The 26799-nt window shown below is 42.6% G+C and overlaps 2 protein-coding genes across 2 annotated transcripts; one reads left to right on the top strand and one right to left on the bottom strand.

Annotated features, from left to right (window-relative positions):
- Positions 1-109: 109 nt before the first annotated feature.
- On the top strand, positions 110-13361 carry LOC115378416 (uncharacterized protein C16orf52 homolog B-like). The gene is made up of 3 exons (XM_030078675.1): positions 110-904; positions 9790-10002; positions 11314-13361. The coding sequence occupies exons 1-3, from the start codon at positions 799-801 to the stop codon at positions 11496-11498; spliced, it is 504 nt and encodes a 167-aa protein (XP_029934535.1). The 5' UTR covers positions 110-798; the 3' UTR covers positions 11499-13361.
- A 3252-nt stretch (positions 13362-16613) lies between these two features.
- Positions 16614-26540, bottom strand: tmem235b (transmembrane protein 235b). The gene is made up of 4 exons (XM_030078402.1): positions 26363-26540; positions 25584-25649; positions 25214-25351; positions 16614-16822 (listed from the first exon to the last, which is right to left on the bottom strand). The coding sequence occupies exons 1-4, from the start codon at positions 26538-26540 to the stop codon at positions 16614-16616; spliced, it is 591 nt and encodes a 196-aa protein (XP_029934262.1).
- Positions 26541-26799: the final 259 nt, after the last annotated feature.

The following is a 26799-nucleotide window of genomic DNA, read 5'->3' as shown; positions in this document are numbered from 1 at the left end:
GGTATGAAAATAGCATCCCGTTCTCGTTTGAGTGGTCGTATCGCGAGAGTTGAGGTCTACTACAGACACGGGGACGCGAGCCCTCCTGTTTAGTTCCCATCGGCGAGAGAGACGACAGTATCTCCTGAAGGAAAGGAACATTTTATTGCAAATCGCTTTTTAATGGCGCAAAATGACCGGAGTTTAAGTAGAAGCGGGACTATTTTCCGCGTCCAAGAAAGTACTTAGCAGTGAGCACCGGCGGAGTTTTCGGTTTCTGCATGCCAAAAAGAGGAGAAAAGCCTCATATGCAGGAGAAAAGGGGCTTCATGCAGAGTCAGGAAATAAGTAGGCTGCATGCATGAATCCGGGTTTAATCGGGGGTTGCAGCATCACACCGATTTGTTTCTCTCCTCTTGTTTCTGCGAACACCACCGGGATGCGCTGGTCATCCGGAGGCGGCTGCTAAATATCCATGAGCCCGGTCAGGGATCCTCTCCTCGGCTGGAGAAGTGCCAGCAGGTCGGGCCATGGTCGGCTGTAGGAGCCATGTCGTAAGGAACTTTAAAGGAATAACCTGCACATTATTACACTCTTCGGGATTGAACACAATGCACAGGCCCGGTGGGGCTCCGAGGGTCGGATCGTTCCCATCGCCGCAATGATGGCCCCGCTGGTCCGGCGCGCTACGAGCCCCGCGATGGCTCCCTGCAACTGAACCCGAGGGACTCCTGGATGTCCTGTCTCCCTTTGGAGGGGTGAGATAGAGGCACACACACTGACCTCCCCTTGTGGCCGCCGCCAAACACCCCCCTGGCTATGGATAAACTCACCATAATCTCAGGATGTCTCTTCCTAGCTGCAGACATCTTCGCCATCGCCAGCATCGCCAACCCGGACTGGATCAACACCGGGGAATCAGCTGGTGAGTTACTTTATCCTGGAAGCTGTCATCAGCACACTGTCTTGAACTAATACTAACACCGGACACTTTTTATAAATGCGATACATATTGAGAATTGAGTGCAATATCAATATCATTTCACCTATAAGTTGTTTTTTCCCCCCAGCATATCCATAGACAACCAAAAAATATTATTAGACTTGATGTCAAGCAAACCTGTCTTCAAATTCTTTAAAATGTTTCATGCCTAATTTTGTTACTTTGTGAATAAAAAATGTACATCACATAAGACAGTAGGATTGTGTGTCATGATATCCCAAACTATATCATCTCAATATGATTTCTCATTAGGTTTGAGTGGGCGTTAAAGTCCAAGAGGTCAAAAAAAGTATCCATGTTCACTGCATTGACTTATAGTTATAATTTCACAATAGGCATAGTTAACATTATTTTTTAAATTAATCACTTTTTCTGTTTCTTGTGAATTTGAACAAAGGATAACATATCCGGGTGATTCAACACTGATGGAAACACCATTTAAAAAAAAAAAAAAAAATGCTGATTTGACTAAAGTGTTGTGCAAGTCACTGCCAAAGTGTTTTTTCTACTCTGTTCTCGTTCTCCACACTCAGGAAATGTGGAAAGAGCTGAAGGAGACAAGACACTAATGCGGTTGCACCCAGAGGCGTAGCTAGGAATTATGGGTCCCACCTGCAGCTAGTGACCAGGCCCCCATCCACGTCCCCCTCGTCCCCTGTGTCCCTTCATTCAGCTGTGACAAACACACCAGCTCACATTCATTTTCTGATCAGTCATCACACACATGTCCAGTTCAAGTCCCCTGGTTTTGGGTGCTAAGTGGAAAGTGCTAACCAGTTCACAATCTGTCTGTGGATGGCAGGTTTTGTTTTGTTCGGCACAGGGAGAGACTCAGCCAGATTTTGTTCCAGTTTGTCCTTGATAACACAACAGTTGTTGCATCATATTTCTGAGAAGCTGTTCCTTGCACTTGTGCAGATTCCAGCCAAACTGTTACTCAAAACCAGAGGAGTGCAAAACAAAAGTATAAAATATTTATAAAACTATACTTCAGGACCCCAAAAGGTCTTTCAGCCCAGACATTTTGGGGCCCTTCCTTCAACTTCCTCCTGCTGCAGGGCCCCAGGTTGCACCAAGCACCTTCTGGTCTTTGGCATTTTGCACTAACATGTTGTAACTCCCTTCTCCCCGAGTCCCACAACATGCAGCACCAGACATGTCATAGACAGTCAACAGTCCCCTGGCCTGATTTCTTAAATCTGTGTGTGTGTGTGTGTGTGTTTGTGTGTGTTTGTGTATTCTTGTGGATGTGCGTGTGTGTTGGCAGTGGCTATGGATATTTGTTCACCCTCATTTGGCCTTCCTCTGATCCGGAGAGACAGGCTGAGCCTGACAGCCATTTAAGTATCCTTTATCAAATTTCCATGGCTTAAATGTGGCGGAGAGCTGCATGAGAGCCGGAGCCGGCTGCTGCCAGCCCTCACAGGCCACTGGGCCCCTCACGAGTCTCAGAGCAGACGCAGTCTCACAAAGCAACCAGGGCGCCTCCACTCAGTGTCTACGGGAAGTAACCATGTGCACAGCATGATGGGATAAGTGGCAACACAAACCAGCAGCTGGTAAAATTTAATATTGTGCAGTCCTGACTTACTTTGATTTATGATACATATATTACAACCAGATTTCAATTGCAATTAATCGTCCTAATGATTGGAAAATTATAATTTGACTGCATTTTAGCTTCTGATAACTAATAGTGCAGCAAATGCGTATCCCTAGAATAAACATATGCACCAAATATGATTTGTTAGATTTATACTTATAGTGTCAGATTTTTTATAACAGTAGTGCAGCATCCAGAAGGATAAACATCGACTTTAAACGAAGTGCATGCAACAGCTGACTGTCACATCACAAGCATTTTGTAATTTGTAAAATCCATATGATGGTAGTCATAAGGATTTTTTTTCCATATCAGAATAAATGACCACATTACTCACATATGCACTATGTATGCACAGAAAGTGTATAAAAAGTATATAAAAAAATTGTTATTATCATTACTGTAGACAGCAGAATTGTTTGTGAAAATATCCCCCAAATAACCACAGCATCTCAGTATGATTCCACCGATGATGATAATAGTGAATTACTGATAATTTGGATAATTATTGATCATTTTGAACTGTTGCCCAGCTCTAGGTGAGAAGCATGGGTTGCATGCTTCTCACAGAACGGAACCATCTAAGGTGCACGCTCTCTGCACGGCAAGAGGGTTGTTGTTGGATAATTAAACAGGTAACCACCCAAAAAAATCAATTAAAGTTTTTTGTTTGTTTGTTTGTTTTCCAGCAGCCCTCAACCTTCATTGTAAAATGGGCTTAAGTTCAGCGGAAGTAATTTGATGTTGATGCTCTCCCATTGCACACAACAATCAATGGCATGAAATGGGTCGGGACCAAGAGCCTTTTGTTCCTGTTTAATTAACCTAATAGTAATTACCTGATGAGGGGAAGTGCTGTTTGTAAATGGATATGTGTTTAGTGACTTTTAATTAGGCCCCCAGGGAAGACACACTTTCCGCTCAGAGAATTACAGCTCTCCAAGCTCGGCTGTGATGGAAATTGCCTCAAATGGGCACACTTTTCGTGTGTGTGTGTGCGTGTATGTGTGTGTGTGTAGAAGTAAAAAACAAACAGAGAATTTGTTTCATACGTTTCTCTCAAACCTTCTGTGGCTCTCCTGCACTTTGACTGCCTGATTTTTTTTTCTCTCTCTCTCTCTCACATGATATTAATAATGCACCGCAAGCCAGACTTCACTCCCACGGTGCACTTGTGAAGTTTTCCTCGCCCTCCCCGCCCGGCTGGGCCACCATCGTTTAGGCGGCGGGATCACAGATGGTGATGGCAACACCTCTCGCTCATTAGCTGCTGCTGTGACTTTGTCGTATCACCTAGGCAAACTTGTTTTCCTCTGCTGTTCTTTAATCCCTGATGCTGTGTCATGTACCACCATGTCGGTATGCGTGCGCGTGTGTGTGTGTTTGTGGGTGTTTGCACACCGTTGTGCCGCCTAGTTAAGTACAATAAATACTCTGTTTTGAAGTTAGAAGCAGTGGGAGGCCGTCTGGGTTTCGGGAAGTCTTTGCTTAGCATGGATTTTGGTTGCCCAGATGTAAAATGTACCTACACACACAAATTGTCAGAGCCTGCAAGCTTGCACAGCAACACTGCACTGCATGACAAAGCATTCCTCCTCCACTCCCATCTCACACTGACAAAAATACACCTCTTTCTCGGTGCACCGCTTATTTCTCTTATTTCCCGGCACATCTCTCTTACATAATCAGTCTAGGGTTGCAAGGCTGCGGCTTTGACCCTTTCATTTCTTACTGGTGCCGCCGGTCGAGGAATCAGAAGTTGTTCTGCTGTTCCGCTGATTTTCAGTCGCTTTGGATCAGTGCACCAGCTAATTACCAAACGCCAAGTCCTGTTAGGGGACAGCTACATTGATCCAGTTCCGTTTAACAACAGCAGAAGCTCTCACAGCGGTGGGATTTTATGACCATGGTGCTCCCAATTTACCATATTCTTTATTAAGGGTGGGACATTAAATTGATAATGCCATATATCGTGATACTTTATAAATACACCTCTGCCAATTATCAATATTTGAGGTTCCAAGTTATTTTGCACTGATGGCACATCTGAGTGTCTACGTGGCGTTTTTCTTCCCTGCTTTGAGGTATTTGAGGTGGAACTATTCTGTCATGTTTGTTTATGAAGCATCCACTAAGCCGAATGAAACATTTTCTCTGATTAAAGACATGTTACAGGTTGTAATCAATATTAGCCTCATTAACAACATATTATTTGATCCACCTGCAACCCATCCGCTATTCATCAGAGAGTTAGAGCATCACTAGTGTCCACATTAAAAGACTGAAAAGCAATTAATTCCTGCTTATTGAAAAATCACTTCACCATTTGTAGAGTATTTTTTCTTCTTCCATTAGAGATATCATGATGTATCATAGCTGATTATTTTACGATATATCACACATATCACAATATTGCCTGTATCGTGTGGGTAAAATATCGTGATGGTATCGTATCACGAGTCATGACTCCTACTCGTACTCTTTACAGTGCAATAATATCTGACAGGGCAATGTTAAACTCAGATATGTATTTGATGGGACTCTCCATATTGGTAAAGTACCCAAAAATATCGCAGAAAACATGCTTGGTTATTGTGGCTCATACACACTATGACTGGTGTTGTGTCTCTCCAGAATGTAACACAGCAGATGAATTTATGTATATCCAGCTTTGTGTCGCTGTCTCAGTGCTTTCAGAACCAATAAAAGAGCGCTAAACATTATTTTGCGCTACTCTGTTCAAACGGATAGAATGAGGGATTGGCTTTCTGTCTGCCCTGCCTGAGTCCTCCTCTGAATCCCTGCTAAAAATGCATGTTACCGCTAGATTTCATTTAATCTCCTCTTACCCTTTTTTTCCCCCTCCTAATGCTTTTTCCTGTTGTCTCTAATTCATGTTCTGGCATTTTTATTGTCCTTTCAACTGGCGTATATGTTTTAGTGTTTATACGCGAATCACTCGGTGAATCACATGGTTTTGAAAGGCGATACAAGCAATGATCATTTTTATTCTTCCTTTTCTTATTCATTCATATCATAACAACAAACGGCATTTTCCGTAATGAGAAATAAGCAGCACATCTGGATTCATCTGGATTGTTAATCAAGCTTCCCGATGTGGAGTCCAGTATACAAGCATGGCTGGGAAATTTGTGAATCAACATTATTTACATTCCCCCCCACCCGTCATAAGAAAGGATGTTTTGCGCGGGAGCAGGATATCCTGTGTATAGGAGGAATAGCTGTCAGCCTGCAGGAGGATGTGGCTCCCACATGCTCAGCCTTTCCTGGTATCAATACAAGCCTCAACACACTATCCATGCACAGGAACCAGGGCTCAAACCTTCTGACCATGAATTATTTATGTTTTTTATCATCATTATTTTCACGGGGAACAGTAGGATGGCTTGATATGGGAAACGCTGAGGATTGCTGTAGGAAATTTTACAGCACTTATTTCCCTTCCTACACACTTTAATTAGAATTCGGGATTTGCCAGGGTAGAGGCAACAAATTACATTTACTCCTAAGTACCTTTTTATGTACTTTTAGGTGTTTTGGTGTTGTACTTAATGAGTAACTCTGCATGGGGTTGAAACATTCAGATCAGTTCTCACGTGTACTGTTGTCGTAATTCCGCTGGGATTGCTTCCGTAAACTGACTTAAGGCAAGTTGCTGCCTGAGCGAGAGGTTTTGCAGCCAAAAACAAGGCAATTGCAAGACGGTTGTAATTAAATAGTCTCGTATGCTGCCACTAGATGGCAGGCTTTTACATGTTCCCGCCGTCCTTTGTTTACGGAGGTCACGTCAAAGGTGTCAAAGTCTTTGCACAGGTGAGTCAAAGTGGTTATAGTTGGCTATTGTTATAGGTAATAGAGTAAAAATTTGTTTTTAGTAGCTTTCCTTCAGCCGTTTAAAGTTAACAAAGGCATATTTTTTTCTCCAGTAAAGATAAGCTACACTTCAGCAGCTTGCAGAATTTAGTAGGTTGAATTAAATAAAAGGTGTGGTATTTTTGATGATGCCTGCCAGCTGATTTGCCAGTTCTCGTTTTACACACCAGGACACGCAGATTGAAATGTTGACAGTACTTTTATTCATTTCTACTTGTAGATGACTTGCTTTGTCACCAGAGCAAGGCAGCATAATCGCCGTTTTATTCTGGACTAACCATAAGGCCCCAGCAAACAGCACAAAGACCGTCCTGCTCCATTCAGGATCTGTGGGCAGCGGCTGTTTTTTTTTTTTTTTTACGCACGTCAGCGCCTTTAGTTACATCGCAGACTCGTTGTGGCCTGAAACATTCCCGCTGTCAACCCCTAGAGGGCAGCGTAGCAGAATTTTCCTGCTAGTGTTCTCTCCCCCTTTAAATATATTTTGAACTGGAATGTGGAATTCATTTTTGCATTGTATGGGGGAAAATCATATGTAGCAATGAGTGCGTTTAATTCCACATTTTTTTTGCTGAAGTAGATTTTCTATACTAATAATTTAAGTGGTACATTAGGTGGGTATTTTTTTCACTCTTTCCACCCCTGGAGGTTTGTTGCTTTTCCTGTCCCTCTGAAACACAGATACATTTCACTAAACAGATCAGAGTGGCGTCATTTTGATCGCTGTCTTGCTCAAGGACGCTTTGGCCTGGATAGACCCCGGGTGTTGCAGGGGATTGAACTCGGGAACTTGCAGCTGGTCTTATCTAAACATCAGGCCCCAATGCCACCTGAAAAAACAACTTGGTCGAGTTTGCTGCTGACTTGGTTTTTGTGTCACCGACTGCTGTTAGCACTCTTTTTAACACAGGAATTTGCACTTTAAAGCTGCAGGAAGCACGTTTTTAATGTCCAAGTAGGCTACACCCTGTGAGAGCATCCCATCTGCAGCAACTGAGACACCGTAGATCCGCAAATGACATTCTGTTGTCTTGGATGAGCCCTGAAATCAATGGACAGTGGACATGGAGACTGAAAATGAAAAGTGTTCATTCAAAAGAAGCAATAGGTGCTTTTATGTCCATTTTTACTTTATCCCCTCTGTTTTTCCTGCACTCCTTCCTTGCTTGTTGGATCTTGTCATGTTGGTCATCTTGGCGATTGCGCTTCCTTTGCAGTTAGTTCCGGTGTAAGTTTCCTTGAATAAATCGCTAAAATGTAAATGTAACGTTCCCCCCCCTCTCTCTCTTGCGTCTGGGCGGCACCGACTGCCGGCCGTCGATAATGCTGTGAACGAGCACGAAACAAAGAGGAGATGTGGGAGGATTTCATTTTGCATTTTTCTCATTATATTATGTAGGATGCTGTGAGGAGTCCTTTGTTGTTAGACTTTATAAGCATAGGCACAGCGGAGGTTGTGTGTGTGTGTGTGTGTGTGTGTGTATGGGGAGGGTGGGTGAACGTCTCTGCCCTTTGGTCCTGGGTGCCCTTTTCAGACCGGAACAGACAGAGTTTCTAAACAGGCATCATTAACAATAATCACCATAGGAACTACAAGCCAACAAAGGGGTTTATATAAGCAGCATGTGGAGCATTTATAGCACAGTGTTGCCGTTATATGTAGGCTGTTTGAATCTGGCACACGATTCTTGCATCTCTTCAACAGCTTGCATTGGTCAGCGGTGAACGTGTGCAGAAAAAATGTCCATGTCCGCATGGAGAAAAATAGAAAAAAAACCTGCCAAAATTCTCTGAAAAGCAACTATTAATCCCTAGAAATGGTTAAACCTCAGCCTACATTTATTTCACTCCACTTTTTTTTTTTTTTTTTTTCACTGTGAACTGTATGATTACTTCTGATCTGAACACGGTGCAGTTTCTCTAAGTGACTTTCAGAAAGCTTCTCCTCCTCCAGCCACTTAGTGAGGTTTTAATTACAAACCCCAGTTGAGTTGAGTGCTAAATTGTGGAAGAGTGGAAATGGAGTTGGTGGGGGGAAAAAAAGTGGAAATTTCAATCACTGAACACCACCAAAAGTCACCGGGAATGACTTTTTAACGGCAGGATTTCAAACATTTCTCTGCGGGGGGCGTTGTGCCTCCTGACCCCCCTGGTGTTTCTGGGTAAATGCCCTTTTAGAGATTATTTTTAAGGCATTTCTCCTTTTATTAGACTGTTCGCGGGGAAAAGACACGGCGCAGATGGAAGGGGAGAGGGAGGCGGAACAAAGCGGCGAGGGTCACTTTGAAGCCCGACAGGCCGCATTTTACATCGCAGGCGCTTCGGCCCGGCGTGGGACAGAAGCTGCCCTTTTAGAGAGCCTGTCCCTGTCGGACTGGATGAGGAACAGAGCAGAGCGCTGAGCAGATGCATTCACTGCTGCGCTGGGGAGGGTGGGGCTCCTCTGTTTGGTGTGTGTTTGTGTGTGTGTGTGTGATGTGCAGATGTCCGCCTAGCAGATATAATTGGACCCACCAGGCTTTGGGAGACGGGACGGCATCGTCAACATCAGCTGAACTTTCCTTGTCTTCACTTTGCTCTGTCCTTGACTTTCACCTCCCTGCTCGTTGTTGATCTCTTGTTTCTCCCAGCCTGTTTTCGCAGGGCGGGGGCTGTTTCCATGCCGATGGGGTCCTCGGCCCGGTCGGCTCTCTGTCAGCTGGGAGGTCATTAGGTCTCCCAGCCCTGGCTGACACGCCGAAATGCTTCATGAATGATGTAATGCGTTGCTGCGCAGTTAGCCGAGGCTGCTGTGGAGCGGCAGGGAACTTGTGTTGGCTTGTTGAAAAGGGTTTAGTTTGTTTGTTGGTGCTGCTGGAATGTGATCCAGCACTGCTGAGCGCTCCTGATCTCCTTTCCCTGTATGCACGGGATGTAGAGGAGGATCACTCTCACCCAGCAGAATCAACCTTAAAGTAACTAATAAATCATGAGGATAAGGTTTATAGTAATGTTTGTGAAACCAAATAATGTCAGAAGGTTCTTCCCAAGATAACGATAAAATAAAACAAAATAAAAAATCAGATCTAGACATGAAAAAGCCTGTTGAAAGTCCAATACAAAATATGAAGATAAAAAGCAAAAAAACAGGAAATATCTTGCAGTTGGTGTGTAAAAACAGCATTAGAAAAAAGGCTTTATCATTTAAAAAAAAAAAAAATAGTAGAAAGATTTTTATTTTTTTTTTAATTTTTAATGTGTGTGTGTATGTGATATGTATAAGGTGGTACTGGGAAATTCATTCTGCATGTGTGAACTCTCTCCCCCCCAGGCTCCCTGACAGTGGGTCTGGTCCGACAGTGCCAGACCATCCACGGGCGGGACCGGACCTGCATCCCCCCACAGCTCCCCCCCGAGTGGGTCACCACGCTCTTCTTCATCGTCCTGGGCATCATCTCCCTCACCGTCACCTGCGGCCTGCTGGTGATGTCACACTGGCGCCGCGAGGCCACCCGATACGCCCGCTGGATCGCCTTCACCGGGAGTAGGTGTCCACCCACCACCTCTCACCCTCTTCCATCTGTCATTGTATTGAGAAGTGTTTCTATTGGCTGCATGTGCAAATTTTCAAACATGAACTTTAACCTGTTCTGTCATCAGATCTGATAGTTATATGCGTTTTCAAGTGACGTGTTCCAGGAATGCACATATTTCCATGTAGGTCCAGTGCTAATGTGACCGCGCCGCTGTTTGGCTTACATAATGCCTCTGTGATGCTTTCAAGACAAGCAGGTAGTCCTTTTCTCAGCGCCACATTATGTAAATGTATGCGACGAGGCCCTGGAAACGTTTGCTCGACTCATCCGCAGCAGATGAAGCAGACGAAGGAAATGCATAATGTAGGCTTAGGCTGCTTATAGTTTCTAATTCTGTGCTTGAAATGCCGATTATAACCAGCACACCCAAATTTATCTCCGCTCCTCACCGACACACAGGCTGCGTACGGCACACGGCTTTCGCTGGATGCCGTTTTGTTTTTTTGCTGCACTGAAAACAGCGTGCGTCTTGAGCGTCAGTAGCAAAGTGGGAATTGACCCCGTAACCTTGGCGGCGTTCAAGCTGCACAAGTCAAAATGCTTAACTCTCACAGTGAAGCTGCAGCACAGAACAAGCCATCCACTCTAATTGAGACCCTGTAGATTTGCCCTAGTTGCCCAAATGCGGCTTCGGTGTCAGGTTTGGCCTCCTCTCAGCGCGAAGAATCGAAACCCAGTCACGCTGACACGAAAAACGTCTTTCGAGAACCTCCTGTGACAGGGCCGGTGTTAAATTTGACATTGTCACTCTGCCCTTTGCGCCGCTTCCCTCAGCGCCGTTTTGTCTGGTAACCAATGAAGATCTTGACGAAGTGGCTGCCTGAGAGCTCTTCACTGATGAATCAGTTTCTATTTTTACGGGAGACAGACTGAGTTTGTCTCTATTAAGCCGAGGACCAGAGGCAGCAACAGATCTTTTTATGGCTCTGAAGGTGGAATTGTGCGCTGAAGGTTCTCACGACTCCGCCAGAAACATCACCAGCTTTTATTCCATTTAGGGGGACAAGGACAGTTTTTCACGCAGCCTGAACAGATTCGTTGATGAGTTTCATTCCTCATAGTTAGGTCTGAAATGTTACCGTGCTATTTTGGTCATAAAGGTGGTGAAGTGCCCCAGTTTCTCAATGAGTGTTTCGGAGTGGACGTGATGAACCAATTATTCCTTATTGTGACCAGTGGGTTGTCTCGATTGGATGCTAACCCCCCCTCTCTCTGTGTTTCTCTCTCTGTGTCTTGACTCCATGTTTCCCGTGTCACAGTGGTCCTGTTTTGTATGGCGGCTCTCATATTCCCCATAGGATTCTACATTAACGAGGTAGGCGGACAGCCATATAAGCTCCCCAACAACACGGTGGTGGGATCCTCCTATGTACTCTTTGTCCTGTCCATATTCTTCACCATAGTAGGACTGCTGTTTGCCGGTAAGGTGTGCTTGCCTGGCTGACATATCCACTGCCCCCCCCTTCCCCTCACGCTGTCCAAATTTTTTTATTCTTGGAGAAGCCTCCCCAGTGGGGGCGTTTACTAGTATGGACTTCACCATGGGGACGCATTGCCAAAGTACGATGAGGAAATACGGAAGCATCGTCCACATAACCGAAGCCCAAGCCGGCAGAGCACCCGTGGCTACTTTTTTTTTTTTTTATCCGAGAGACAGGGTCGATGTTTGGATTTCCGTCCCTTATCTGCATCCGTCCCCATCGGTGAGCGGCGAGGGGGCGAGGATGGAAGACGATATGAGGACGAGCGCGAAAACATCGGGACTCTGAAAAGACACCCTGCGATGTCGTCCCGTCATCTCAAAGACGCTGTGCAAACACAAGCCCCTCGCCCCTTCTCACCCCAGCCATTTATCTGTTCACACTGAGGTAGACTGATATCAGCCTTTTACTAAATATCAGATATCGGCAGGTCATGTCGCCCATCTTAAACGCGGAGATTCCCCCTTGACCACTGCTACATGGACTATAAAACCTGCAATGACATTTTCTCTGCACATTTTATTTATTCTTCTAATTGTTCAGTTGTTGGTTTGTTTGTTTTTTTGTGAATTAACTCTTCATTTAAAGGCCAAATGTATGTCAGAGTTATTGAATAGGTGCGGTGGGTCACCCTGCCTTAAACAGCTGCTAACCCTAAAATAACAGCATTTTTCCTGGGTTTCAGTGGAGCGTTCTCGTGTCCCGTGATGGTGTCGATGTTGTTAAAGGCAGCACTGTACTTGGAAAGACATGAGAAAAATCGCAGAGGCGCATTGGCAGACATGTCTGAAAACAGCGCTGCCCCCTGCCAGTGTAGAGCAGTAAGAAGTCCACGTCTTTCACAGAGGAGAGAGAGATGCACATTTGGTTAGGACCCAGAGAGGAAGGTTACCTCTGTGTCACACAGCTCTCACCCGCATCCAGGCAACTCCGTCCCAAACACACTCACAGAACTGATTCTCAAAGAGACAGAGAAAAGTGTGAGTTTAATCCTAAGTCTACAGGACAACACCACACAGACTTTATTTTGCAGGACAGTTGATGAAACTAAATCAAACGTTTAGGAAAATCATGTAATACCTGCACTTTTTGACAGACATGCATGGTACAATATATAAAATTAAAACTCTTATGGAAGGAAATTCAACAGAATTTGGACCAGTCACAGACTTAGGGAGCTCACAGAGCTACAAGTTTTGTTTCTTATCAAGTATACTGCTGCCTTTAAGCTTTTCCACCCAGACAAGAGAAACATTCTGGGGGAAATGCTGAACATGTTTTTTTTTCTGGCATGAAAAAGGTCCAAATTTGGTATATATTTAATATCACATCATGATAATTCAGTTTAAAAATCCTGGGATTGGTGTCGACCATCAAAAACTCATCAGCTGAACATTAGTTTGTCAGTAAATGGAAAGATGTAGCCATACAGGTTGATGGATTTCTTGCAGGATGAGGAGCTGGTCTCTAAACGCCGTTCAGACTTTCAACATGTTGGACCATGAAGCAGAACAAATGAGCGACATCCAGGACTGAAACGTGGTCTGATAGCTGTGTTGCAGCTTTGTTAATTTGAGCAAAGTCATGAATGTATTAATTCACCCTCCACTGAGCTTTGTTTCCTTGTGTTTCATGCACTGTATCGAGAAATGAACCGAATCTCTGACTGGTTTGTTTTGTATCGTTTTGGCTTTCCGTTGCCTACTTTGTTCCTGCATAAACTACCAGGCAAAGGCGGTCTGTGTCATTTCTGGAAGCACTGTGATTTTCATGAATGAGCATGGAAGATCTCGTCTCATTAAAATATGGCTCACTTAAGCACTGACTATCATCTCACGGCTTTGTTTCAGTAGTAGACCTGTGTCACCGGTTCATGTCGTTATTATCCAGGGCGGCGAGAGGAGCAGGACAAGCTTCAGTTCCTCGATCACCAAGCGATCGGCAGTGAGATGTGCAGGGTAAGATCTATTGATCAAGTTGCTGAGAGAACTAAGAGCTAGATGGGATCCTCTTACTTCAAGGTGAGAGTGTATTGGAATTTAACAGCTTGTAAAAAAAAAAAAAACCCTCATATTTTTGTTTTCATATTTTCATTTGAACAGTTTTCTGTGGGTTGACAAAGTTCTCTAACAGCCTGGATTTATGAAACCCCCAGAGGATCAGGTCAAAAATGCACCGTCATCAACCTAAAACCAAGGCTTTATTCCTCTGCTTTCGTCACGTAAGCTGTTCACCTGGCAGTGACAACCTGACTCTGAGAAAAATGGCCAAATTTACCTCTCCAGTTGATTGCAGATGCTTTTACCTTTTATTTATACGTGTGTGTCTAATTTTTTTAAGCACACTGTGTGGGAAAAGGTTGGATAGAGCCGAGTGTTGCACCCGTTTTCCTCCTTTGTGTGCGTGTACACACAGGCAATGTTTAGGTTGCCATGGAAACGTCTCAGAAAAGTGTTTGCCGGGTGGATGTGTGTTTTCTTAAAAGGTCTAGCCAGCTACAGGCGACAGCAGCACCAGGACCCTGCTTGTCTGTATTAAAGGTCACTTCCCTCTGCCGACAGAAGTCAAGTATTCAAATGGCCTTCCGCCCCTGACCTTCTTTGACATTTTTTTTTTTTTTGGTAAGTATACCCTGCTGTGTCCTTGCTTGTTGCTTTTTTTTCCCCTCCCATTTCAAATGTTGTGGTTCCCATGGTAACAAACACAGAAAGACAGAGAAAAAAAAGGAGAGACTTTGGTGCGGATGCTAGAAAGTGTAAAACCAGCCTCTCACTAGAAGGAGGACAAAAATACATAAACAAAAACATAATATGGAAATGGATGTTTAATTAAAACTGATGGATACTGGAGTTTCAAAAATACTGACAATACATCTTTGATACAGAGATTTTTAACCATTCCTACCCAAATAAAAGCCTCCCTATCCTTTTATGAGCTGAAGTGTGAGACCAAGAATCTAAATTGTTAAATGCTGTGTGTGTGTGTGTGTGTGTGTGTGTGTTTAGTTAGATGCACACAGTAGGACATGCATCACAGCTCTTTAGCAGCACATCTGTCTGCATCTGTCCTCCAAGACTCAGTGCTGCATGTGTTTCATTCCAAAATGATGATGATGATGATGCCAGGCTGACAGCTTCTCTTGAAAAGTTGCTGCTGTCGTAACAGTCCACACTTCACGGTGGAATACAGCTGAACTCCCTGGCTAAACTACGAGACTTTGAAAAAAGTAAAGTGATTACCGAGCAGAAATGCTTGAGGATGAATGTTTTAAAGTGACATTCAGTGTTTGCAGTGGACATGATGAATCATTTTTCAAAAAGGATATACGGCATGATAAACAAGACGGGGGCCTGGAGAGCCTCTTTGCCTCTGATGCTAAAGATAGCAGTCAGACGCCCTATTGGTTATGAGCAGGAAAAAAAAAAAGAGATCCATGACACTGCGAAACTGGTTAAAAAACATTTATTATATTTGGCCTTGAATTCTGTAAAGTTGCAACCAGGTGGGAAACAGTTTCCCAACTTTTCATAATGAACAGCCAAATAAATCAAAGGATTTGAATATATATGAGAGTGCCTTGGATCTTGTTTTTCTTATCAATATCGAGCATTTTGGAATAAAAGCTTCAGTGTGTTTCACTGTTAAAGGTAGTATGACAAGCATCCTGAACAGTCTCATCAGCCTTCTGTTACAACATCAAGTGGTTCAGGAACCTACACAAGACTTTATTTTCTGTTTAGAAAGTATCTTGCTAACAAACTGGATGATTTCTTTTAGATGACAACAAAATATCAATTTAAAAAAAAACTAAGTGCGTATGTGAAATACTTTGGTCTCGTCACATATTCGTCATGCGCTTTAACGACCCTCCCAGCAGCGGCTGTGACACATTTTGAGGAGGAGCGCCTCCCAGAGTTTTCACAGCATGTTACTGCAGGTTGTACATAGTGGTGTTTCTTGGACAGTGCAATGGGAAGATCTCATGCCTCAAAATATGGACAACAGACTGCTGCAGTATGAAACGCTGACAAGTTACAGCCACATGGAGGTGACATTTATTACACAGCGACAGAAAAAACATGACAAACGATATCTACATTACTTTTTAGGACTTGCTCGTGGCAGTATAACTTTGATCACTGTTACATTCAGACCAGACAAATGCAACTTATGTCAACTAACCTGCTTGATTACCAATAAGGACAGATTTCCATGTGAAATATAATGATGCAAATGTTACAGAATCAGCAGAAGACTAAATTTTAACCCAAACAAAACCTCTGAAATTCCCTTTATTTCTTTCAAATATGTTTCATAATCACTACTTTGGCCCATGAACATACAGGTTTTTGTTTAGTTAATTAATTGTTAGTTTACTTTTTTATTTATTGGTCTATTTTTGTATTTCTGCTTTAAAATGTGTGTTTGTGTGTACATATATATATTGTCATACAATGTCCTTATTAATTTTTTTTTTTTTTTTTTGAGTCTGAACTTTCCAATACAAAATTGCATCTTCATAGGCCAAAGTGGTGATTTTTGAATATATATTTTTAAAGGAAATAAAGTGGATTTTGTACCATGAAAGAATGTGTGAACCTGTAAGCTCATTGTTTTGGTTTTGCACAGAACTACATTCACCATTTGTTACAAGAATGAAATAAAAAGGCAGAATGGTCTGACAGAGTGACAATGGATGAGAAAGTCCATTTCACTTCTCACCACAAGGGGGCGCGATTGGTCTATTTTAGTTCCAGATATCAGTTTTCCACTGGTTAACTCTTACCTCAGTTACAAATCTTCAGTCTAAATTGGCTTCAAAAAACTTAAACATGTAACACTTAAAATAAAACACTTTTCAAAACCAACCCACATGTTTTAAAGAGGACTCCTCCTTCATTTAAACCTCAGAGTCCAGTCAAGCTCCACCTCGTTCCTGCTCTAAAACACAAACGGTGCCGGCGTACCTCACAGGACATGTTCCTGTAAGCAGACACAGTTCAATACAGTCACATTTCCCCATCCTACATGTGTTGAATCCTGTTTTGAGATGTGTGTTAGGCCTCGGCGGGCCTGCTCTACTGCACCCTGGCTATGTGGGCGGCTACGAGCAGCAGCAGGGCGGTGAGGAGCTCCAGGCCGTAGGAGAGCCAGGCCATGCCCAGAGACCAGCCGAAGGAGGTGGTAACAAGGGCCAGGCCCTCCTTCCCCACCAGCCTCTCCGTCTCTGCCAGGACCTGGTGGGAGTAGATGATGTACAGGCTCACACCGCTCAGCGTCAGCAGACCTGGGGACAGCGAGGACACACAGAACATAAACATATCTACTATATATATTCTCAGACTCTAGGGCTTGGTGTGTTTTTACAGAAAGAGAACACACACCCAGTGCCTAATGAGGTGGAGAGTCAAAGAAAACTAATCCATAATAAAGACAAAGACCAAACACACTTACTTACTTACCAAACTTATTTACAATCAGCTGTTTACATAAAAATGGAGGGGGATGGTGTATGGACAAAATAAAACACAAGGAAATAAAGCACTACACACACAAACATACTGCTATAAGAAGCTAAGCAGGAAAAGAGCATGGCACTGTTTTCTTTAATCAAGTTTTGCACTAAGACAAGACATTGGACAAAATCGGACATTACAGAGGGCTCATTTTTGTCCCACTGGCAGGCGTGCCCTGGGGACGGCTGTCCACACATTACTCCAAAGCAAAATCCATTTGTTGGATTGCCATGACGTTTGGTGAGCATGTTCATGCACCTGATTTTGGCGACCCAGTGACCTTTCCTGCAGCATCACCTTTTGGCCAAAATGTCACATTTGGTATCTCAAAATCTGTTCAGTCACGCCAGCAAGAGTTGTACGTCACTTTTGGTGTCACCGTCACCACTCCTTTAGCGCCACCGTTAGGCAACAATGTCAAATTGCTATTGTAAAGTCTATAAGGCAGATTACCATGAAATTTGGCAGGCACATTTATGCTACTATACATAAAATACAAGGTAAATGTGGACATCAGTAACACCAGTGGTGTAATGAGTGTATGGCTGTGTGGCACACCTCTGCCACTCTACCTGCAGGCCTCCTACACAGGAGCAGGTAACACAGAAACACCCAAAAGCCAACAGAGTGCGAGGGGTCATCACAGCTCGTATCACTGACAGTTTGTTGTCCCATGAACATGCACTGTGGCACATGCACTGTGGTCGTTGCATGTGCCTGGCAAATGTCCACACTGCATTTGTGGTACACACACCTTGTTTTCACAGCTTGTCATGGTTAAAGATGTAACCCAGAGACTCTTGTAAAGTATATTGCTTAGCTGTCGTGCTGCCACAGAATGAACCGTGCGGCAGGCCTCGAAAAAGCTTTATATACCAGAGCTGCCAGAAAGTTCTATGTATCATTGAAACAATATTGTGCTTTTTTTGTGGACTTGCAACAACTGTGGATCCCGTGGGGTAAAGAAAAATCCGTTGGAGCTAGGTTCCCATGGAGGTTGCCATGGAAGCCAAAAAAGAGGGCATAAGGTGTTTGTATGTGTGTATGTGTGTGTGTGTGCGTGCGTGTGTATGTGCATGCATGTGTGCATGTTTATGTGTGTGTGTGTGTGTGTCTGCTCAAAGACACCTGCATGTTGGGGTGTAGGAAAGGAGTGTGGAAATGTGCTTGAACTCTATTTTATACACAGACTGTAGTCTTACCCGTTCATTTCTAATGGCATCTTTGACCGGGAACACCACGGGTATATACAAGTGCAATAAAACACACAAAATTTAATAAACATTCTCAAAATTAATTTTGTGTGTGTAGATGTGTGAACAGAGTCATGGAACCACATGACAACCAGATGAAATTAACTGCATTTTTTAACCTAACCTTATAACCTACTTTAGGACCTGATTGTTTATGGACAATAACAGCAGGGCTCTGCGGTCTGGCATGGGCACAGTAGCTTTTATTTTCAATACATTATGTTTACACATGTTTATACATTCCTGTTTTGCACTGTCATTAGAGTTGATGCTCGGACACAAAGGAAAACAGACACACACAGAACAGACAGAATGAAGTGATTTCAAGGCCCTCCGTTCATTTTCAAAAACTTGAAGACGTTATTTTAATTTTCTTTAAACCACACAGTTTCTGGGATTTTAAAGCTGTGTTATTTTAAAAGCCCTGTCTAGCAATTATAAAGGGGAAGCTGGCAGCAGTGTGAGCGCTCATCAATAAAATCAAGGCATTAGCCACGTACAATTCCACATCATAAGAAACAGGAAATACACTGACGCAAGTGTTATCTGCTTACATAACCCCTGAGTCCTCAAAGGATTGGATCAAAAAACACTCTCTCTTTCTCTCTCACACACACACACACACACACACACGCACACAGCTGCCTCAATCCTTAGAGCTCCATTGTGTTGCTACTGGAAACCCTTTCAATTTTGGCGGCTTGCTACGGTTTTAGAGAGGGTGCAAGTGAAGCAGGGGGCTAATTAGGGTGGGACTAATAATCATTTCATCACATTACACCCTGGGGTGTAATGCCAGCTTGGAGGATGAAGAGGAAACTGCTGCCTCTGGTTGCTCAATTTCATGCCATTCATGGGAAACAGGAGAGGAGCAGTGAGACAGAGTAAGAGTGTGTTTAACAGAACAGGAAGGTACCAAAACCAGGAGGACAGATCTACATATGAACAAACTATTGGTAATGGTGTTACCTATTCTAAACACAGAGAAAATGAACCATTTTACTTGGATAACCCACTGTTGACACTCAATCATCAATCAGCAGATTATCAATAAAGTGTGATTAGCTGCATATGTAACTCCCACCCACACACCACATATTTATAGATTGCTTTTCACACTACTGTGAGCATCGCATGGTGTACACTTTTGAGTGAAACATTGTGAGTATCAGCATTAGCCTATTCAAATAAAGTGTGACCAAAAATTAAATTGTATTCTGTTACCTTTCCTAAAATAACATTGCGTTTTTGGTGAAAAGCAGTTGTGAAAAATTTACCTAGTGGTTAACTTTTTAAGTACGTGCTTTTTCATACCTCAAAACATGGCAAAGTAATATGAAAGTAATCAGAATACATGAGCGAGTTGAGGTAATCCATTAGAATATGTTACTAGTAATCCTGTATGTGAACACATGCATTTACATACACGCACACACACACACACACACACACACACACAGACAGCACACCAGCAGAAACACTTCGGTGTGTAGATTCCCTGTGAACATTGTATCCTGTGTGTTTTGAATGAGCGAAACAAGTGCACAGTATTATGTCTCTAACCATAAAAATCATTATAATCATACTAATTTATGTTGTTGGTTACATATGTCATGCAATCAGACATGTATTTCTGCTCTTGTTCCAAATAGGGACATTGAGTTTCTGAAATCATTATCAAGTTTTCTAGTTTAAGCGGAAACCTCAGTGAAAGTGGGTGTGACTTACATTGAAAATAAACTACATGAGATGCCATGAACACAGCCATGAGGGGGGCAGAGCCAAATACCCATTAGGCATGCAGTTTAATGGCTGAGGAGGAAGCAGTTGCAACGTTAGAACAAAATCGAGGCAGACAGAACAAAGCAATTAACATACAATCCTAATTACCAGGTTTTTTTTTTTTTTCTACAGATGTATTTTTACTTGCAAGAAGTGTCTGTGGTTGGCAAGGAAGCCGTGATCTCACTATTTTCCTCATACCTACGGCATTAAAGTCAACACTTGAGTCTGTGTTCCTGTCAGGCTTTAATGAACCTAAGGAATTTAGTGGAGGGAGCAGAGATGAAGGTTGCATTTTAAACCGAGACAGAAAGGGAAACACACACACACACACACACACACACACACACACACACACACACACACACACACACACACACACACACTCCAACATGTCTGAAGGCGCATTCCAGTAAAGCTCAACGGTTAGAAGTGATTTATTTGACTCTCACTAGACTAGTATAATTGAATCAAGTAGAAGCGTCACTGTAAGGACAGGGACAGACCGAAAGACAAAAAGGGCTAAGAGAGAATTTACAAAACAATGTCATCAAAAGGAACGCGATCCCAACCTCAGGGGCTGGAGCACGCCACAGTCCGTCAAGTCAGACAGTCGGCGAATTCACAAGACAACTCCAATCGAATTCCAGCATTTATCCCATTTCACACTTTGCCATGTGCTGCCCATTTAGCTATAAAGGGTCTTGTTTATTAAGTGTTCGTCTCACACAAGGCTCTCTTTATGAAGGTCATATGGTGTTGGCTGCAGGAAACTCAAAGGAGCCCACAGGACAGCAGTTCAGACGCTGTTAGACACCCTCTGTCAAAGCTATGTGATAAATTAACCGCCACACAATTTGATTTTGACATTGAGATAATCATGAAGAGAAAATATTGATGATCAGTCTGTGCCTGAAATTTGCTTCTCATTGCTAATGTTTTGGCACGTAAACATTTTGCAGCGTGCGTGGCCACATGTATTTTATGTTGTGGAAATCAGTGCAATAAAGTCATAGTCAGCGTTGATAAATGATACTTCTGAAAATAATTTCATACTTACGATGTTACTGCCATGTAACAGTAATAGTAGCAATATTCATTGACAAAAATGTGTTTGAGGACTTTAGTGTTACTGAAAATAGAAAGCTGATTATTTTTTACTATCCATGTCTTAATACTATCATCACTATGCCAGACTGTCTCAGCCGTTAGCACAAAAATAAATAAATAAATAAATAAATAAATAAATAAATAAATAAATAAATAAATAAATGGATAAATAAAAATCATTCAGCCAAACTGCAATTTTTTTTGTTTGGCGATATTGAATCAGCACCCAGTTATCATGAAACGCATCATGCTGGGGGGGACAATAGTCAGTAATTTATTTTTATTTGTTTTGGCAGCACAAAAAGAATCAGAATAAGTACTTATTTTAATATGTAACTAAGTCAATGACTGCTTTCAGTGAAAACCTGACAGGTTAGGTTACTAGTTATCGCAAAAAATAACTTGTGTAATCCAATCTGATCTAATGTCATTTCTTTGTAATGCATTAACGTTCAAACTTGTGATACTGATAAAAACAATGGTAGAAAAGAAGCAGTGCAGTGATGTCGAGTGTGGAGCCGATGAGACTTGTTGAAGGATACAGTGAACATCGGCCACATGTGTTCATTACAGTCTGGCCGTGTTCACTGTCGGTGTGTGTGGAGGCTTCACGGCTGCCTGCTACCTCAGCCTCGGGCTACATGCAGTTTCAGTGCAGACAGCTTGTCAGGATGAGTGACAAGTGTTTGAGGAGGGCAGAACAGCAATATGCTTCCTGCCTCAGGGTGAAAAGTTACACACTTTAGCTATTAAAAAAAAAAAAAAGCTCAACTACAGCACAGTCCCAGATTTGAAAGGGAGACAACTTCATCTTCTGTCTGGACCCTCTGCTCACCCTCACACCGTTTGCATTGAAAACCTAAAACCTGAGCCGAACCGAACTGAGCCGGGCTGACCACCACAGAGAGGGATTCACGACAGCTGCTGCAAATCTTAAAATGAGAAACAGGGATCTTTTGCATTGTGCAGATGAAAAGGAATTGCCATATCAATTATGCAAAACTCATTTTTGGCATTCAAAACAATCAGAATCAAGTGCAGTATTGTCGGGATCTGCACTTTTTTTTGCATGGAAAAGAAATTTCCTACATTTCTAGTTTTATTTTTTTTAAATCTCCTACTTATACTGTAACCCATAACTTTTCATATGCTACTTATATCATTGTTGTGTTTTGTGAGCTACATGAGCATCTCAGAAAGTCAAACTCCCTGCATGTACAAGCATACTCTGCCAATAAAGCTGATTCTGATTGTAAATCTCAATAAAAATCCCAGAGAGGGTTTGGTGGGAGATGGAGAGCTTATCTGTGCAGATTGAGCCAGCAAAGCTTCTGCAGTCATTTGTATGTGACCTTGCAGACTTGTTGTGCACATAATGTCCACTATTCTCTCTTCTTTAGTCGCTCTTGGTCTTTTGTGTCCATCTTTCTTCACAACTGCTTCTCCTGCTTTCAGCTCAGATGTAACATATGTTTTTTTTTTCTTGCTGCTTTTATTCCAAGTGTCTTATGGTACTAGGAGTGCGTACATTTCCAGCATATGGTATCAGCACTCTGCTCATTAAGCTACACAGGAGCACATATAATATACTACTGCATCATCAGCACTTCTTCATCTTTAATGGCTATGGACTGAAGGTGTGAGGATGGTAAGGGTTTAGTCATACCACTTTGGCAGTACTATATATAATTATTATAGTATTACATATACTGCTTTTTTAATCATCGGAAAATCATCATTTTTATCATCTGACGGTTAGAAGAAAGATTTTTATTCAAAGGAGAAAATCCAAAAGACTCAAGAGCAGGGCTGAACAATACTTGAAAATTATCCCTTATTATCTTTTACTGGAACCACACTTTGGTGTATTGTGATATTGTGACAGACAAGTCTGGTCTCTTAGTTAACAGAAAGAAAACTGCATTAAAAAATGATAAAAACTGAAGGAATATTAGTTCAAAATTTTGGAGTTGTATTTGACATTACGGGCATTCGATTCGATGAATATTATTTTGATTATTTAACAAATAATTCTGGATTCAAAGCCCATGCCATGATATATGACACCAAAACAATCCTTGATTATTGGTTTATTGATTTTAATCATAACGGTCTGGCTGTACTCAAGAAAAAAAAAGCTGGATTAAATTTGGCCCAAAAGGGGCAAAACTGCTCTGAATAGCTTTCTGCAGAACATCAATTTTCTTTATCTTAATATCTCACTTTATCTTAATATCTGTAACCATATGAATGGTTCCTGTGTTATGCTTTGAATTAAAAGGGATGCAATCAGTTTAAAGTTTTGCGTTTCCTTTGCTAGGAAAAGGTCACTTGAGCCCTTTTCACTTGAAGCCGTCAGTGAAGTAAAGGGGAAAAGCAAGAGCACGAGAGGTACAAGGCAACTGGACAAAAAACCCCACAAGGCCTGTTCCTTTTTCTACCTCCTCTTCTCTTTCTTCTTTCTTCTTCTCCTCTGGATGCAAATTGCTTTTCTTGCATTCAGGTCGTATTGCTAGCCTGATTAGCACCGCTGTTACCCCGAGGTCTCACATACTGACAATAGGAAATTAGATTCAGGGAAATGTGTGTGAGAGAGAGAGGGGGAGAGAAAATAGGAGGATTCGGGGAAAGAGAGCATGTTTGACTGACGCAGGGCAAATCTGGGCTGTAATGACTTCAGAGGCAATTTCACTTCATTGCTGTCCTTCCCCACAGACCAATAGAGACACTCATAACCTATCCAGGAGAGAAGAAGATGAAGAATTCCTGAGAAGGATCTTTGTTGCACACAGATAGCAGCAAAGGCAAGAGCATCTACACACAGACACACAGACACACAGAGACACACAGAGACACACACACAACTGCCCATCCACTCATGCTCATCCAATATGGCAAAATCAGAGGAATCATCTGTCTTAAGAGACTGAGGTCAGTAACTCCAACTGAGGTCAATTATAGCCCAGCACATAAAGCGCCTGCCTCTGCTCCCATTAACCATATGGCCTCGCATTTCCACCATGCCTCAGTGCAGGGGCATCTGCATTATTATAACATCAATCTTTCAAAGTTTAGTAGCACTGTCCACTTTCTTCCATTAAAAACCCTCAGCAGCGTAAAAAAATGTTTGGAGGAGCGCTCAACCTGCCACATTGTCTGTGCTGCCACATGACGGGTTACCAGATTGTGACTGTTTGCTCCGAGGTGAGATGCTTTCATGAGCTCCTTGGAGAAAAACATCACCAGTTATTGCATCTGTTGTTTTTTTTTTTTTTATGCTTTAAGTTACTTTGCTTCCATGTTTTTAGCTATACCACTAAACTCAGTTCAGCTATTCCACAAAATACTGAAACAGTGAAGCCCTGTTGTAAAACAATGTAGTGTAAACAAGAGATGGAGACAACTGCACCATCCTGTTCTGCAGGGCTGCTTATTTCATTCTTTTTTCCGATAATAATAGATTCATGGATAATAGATTCATTCAGGGATATTTCATTTACAACACCAATTTATCAGTTTGCATGTACCCTAGCTTTGTTTTTATGCAGCTCTACATCCAAAATGCATCAGGATATCTGCTTTAGGCTTGATGGATTCATTTAAAACAAGTAATTTGGTCAACTGGGTTTCTGTAGTTGAGTAGCTCAGCCGATGACATCTGCAGCTACAAATACCATTGGCAATAATCTTCACACACTCACTGCAAAGAGGCATAGATTAAAACATTGATCTCAGATTTTAATAATCAGTGTTTACCCAGCTTTACTCTGCAGTCACAACGCCTAAAGACACTGATCTTTGACTTAGCTGGTGTTGTAGTTTTATTTGATGGCTCTGTCTTTAATGCTGGCAACAATATCTTGGTGGGTGCACACAAAAACACAGAAAACTGCTCATATATTGTATATTTACTATCCTGGTAGCCTACGCTGAGGGAAATCTCCTCAACAGCGCCTGAACCTTGCCCTCCGCTGCACTTTAAGATGAACACAGCGAGAGTGACTGAGCCTCACTTACTGCACACAAAGAAGTAGGAGGCGGTGCAGGTCAGGAGGGCGGGGCTCCGAGCCAGTGAGCTGACCAATCCGCAGATTCCGCCAAAGGCCATTAGGACCAGGCTGAGTGGAAGCACCACCACAATCACACTGTGCATGCCTGTGTGGAGGAAGACACACACACACACACACACACACACACACACACACACACACACACACACACACACACACACACACAAAGAACACAGATCCAGACACACACACACACAGATGGATTATGGGGTATCAGTGGCGTTATGGCTGTCTTGACAATGAAACTTCATTAGCAGAATGTGAGTTATGAGCGCAGGCATCAGGGTTTTATCAAAGCTGGGACAGGAGAGACTCACTCAGCATGTGCAGCTCGAACTCTGAGTACTGAGAGTGGTTGGCTATGAAAGCGTACTCCTTCCCACCTGGATAGAACAATGGAGAAAAACACATAACAAGAACATTATATATAATTGCATTTTAACATTTATGAACATCATTTTTATAGCTATCTTATATAATCTCATATTTCCTTTAACTTGTTGCATTTTTATGCCATATCTTCTTATTACCTATTAAGATGATGTATGGGTAGTGGGTTTGTCATTACAAATGTATACTGCTTCATGAAAACCTTTGAAGCTTCATTTTAAGTTCATTTTAAGATCCAGAGGTTTCCAAAGATACCAAATATGCCCTGTTGAATTACAGAGAAATGTGTATGAAATGATGCCCAAACCATCTGAGTAATATGTATTTGATGTACTGGTGCAGCCATAAAACAGTATCTTGTGTTTGAATATTTCACTCAATATAACTATGATGGAGGCTCAGTGGAGCGTCGCAACTAGCAGATACACCATATGTATATGACACTGTCATACAATATGGGGAAAAAAGATTTTTCTCATTTTGTAACCAGGTACGGGTAAATAGGAGAGTTCAAGGGGCTAAATGGTTATTTTATTAATTTGTAAAGCACTTTGAGCTGCTTTCTGTGATATGAAAAGTGCTAAATGAAGCTTATCATCCTTGTAGATAAAATGTCACAGCATCAAAGTGTGTCAAAAAGGCTCTGAAATCTGGACCGTCATGAGGAAAGTGGCACTGCCATGCCCTCAGTACATGGAGAACGTACCTTCGCTGGTTCTCCACAGTCCTGAGTGGGAGTTCATGTCCTCAACGTCGCTCGTGTTCAGCGGATTGATCTCTATGATGTACCAGTACTGACTTCCGATGGCAGCCGCCAACAAAGCGAAGCTCAGGATGCCGCAGATGCCCGCGGTGATCACCAGCGAGCCGAAAGTTATCCTCATCCTGGACAGGTGATGGGTTAGACTCATGCGTAACGCCGAGCTCCCGGTGTTGACCCAAACACTCGCCTCTCACCGACGTTTTACGCACTTGTTGTGGGATACGCAGATTTTACAAACATAATCTCAGGGCGCAAAGCTCAACTGAGCGGTCATGTCCCCGTATGTTCCAAAAGCTGGGAACATCCCAAACATTTCCCGTTGCATAAAAAGAAATGGGGATGAAGTGACTTCTTTTATACTCTGTGAATAAAAGCCCGAG

This window comes from Myripristis murdjan, chromosome 19 (genome assembly GCF_902150065.1).
Source record: "Myripristis murdjan chromosome 19, fMyrMur1.1, whole genome shotgun sequence".
NCBI classification, from domain to species: domain Eukaryota; kingdom Metazoa; phylum Chordata; class Actinopteri; order Holocentriformes; family Holocentridae; genus Myripristis; species Myripristis murdjan.
The sequence above is the reverse complement of the archived record's forward strand: the minus strand, read 5'-3'. Positions and strand labels throughout refer to the sequence as shown.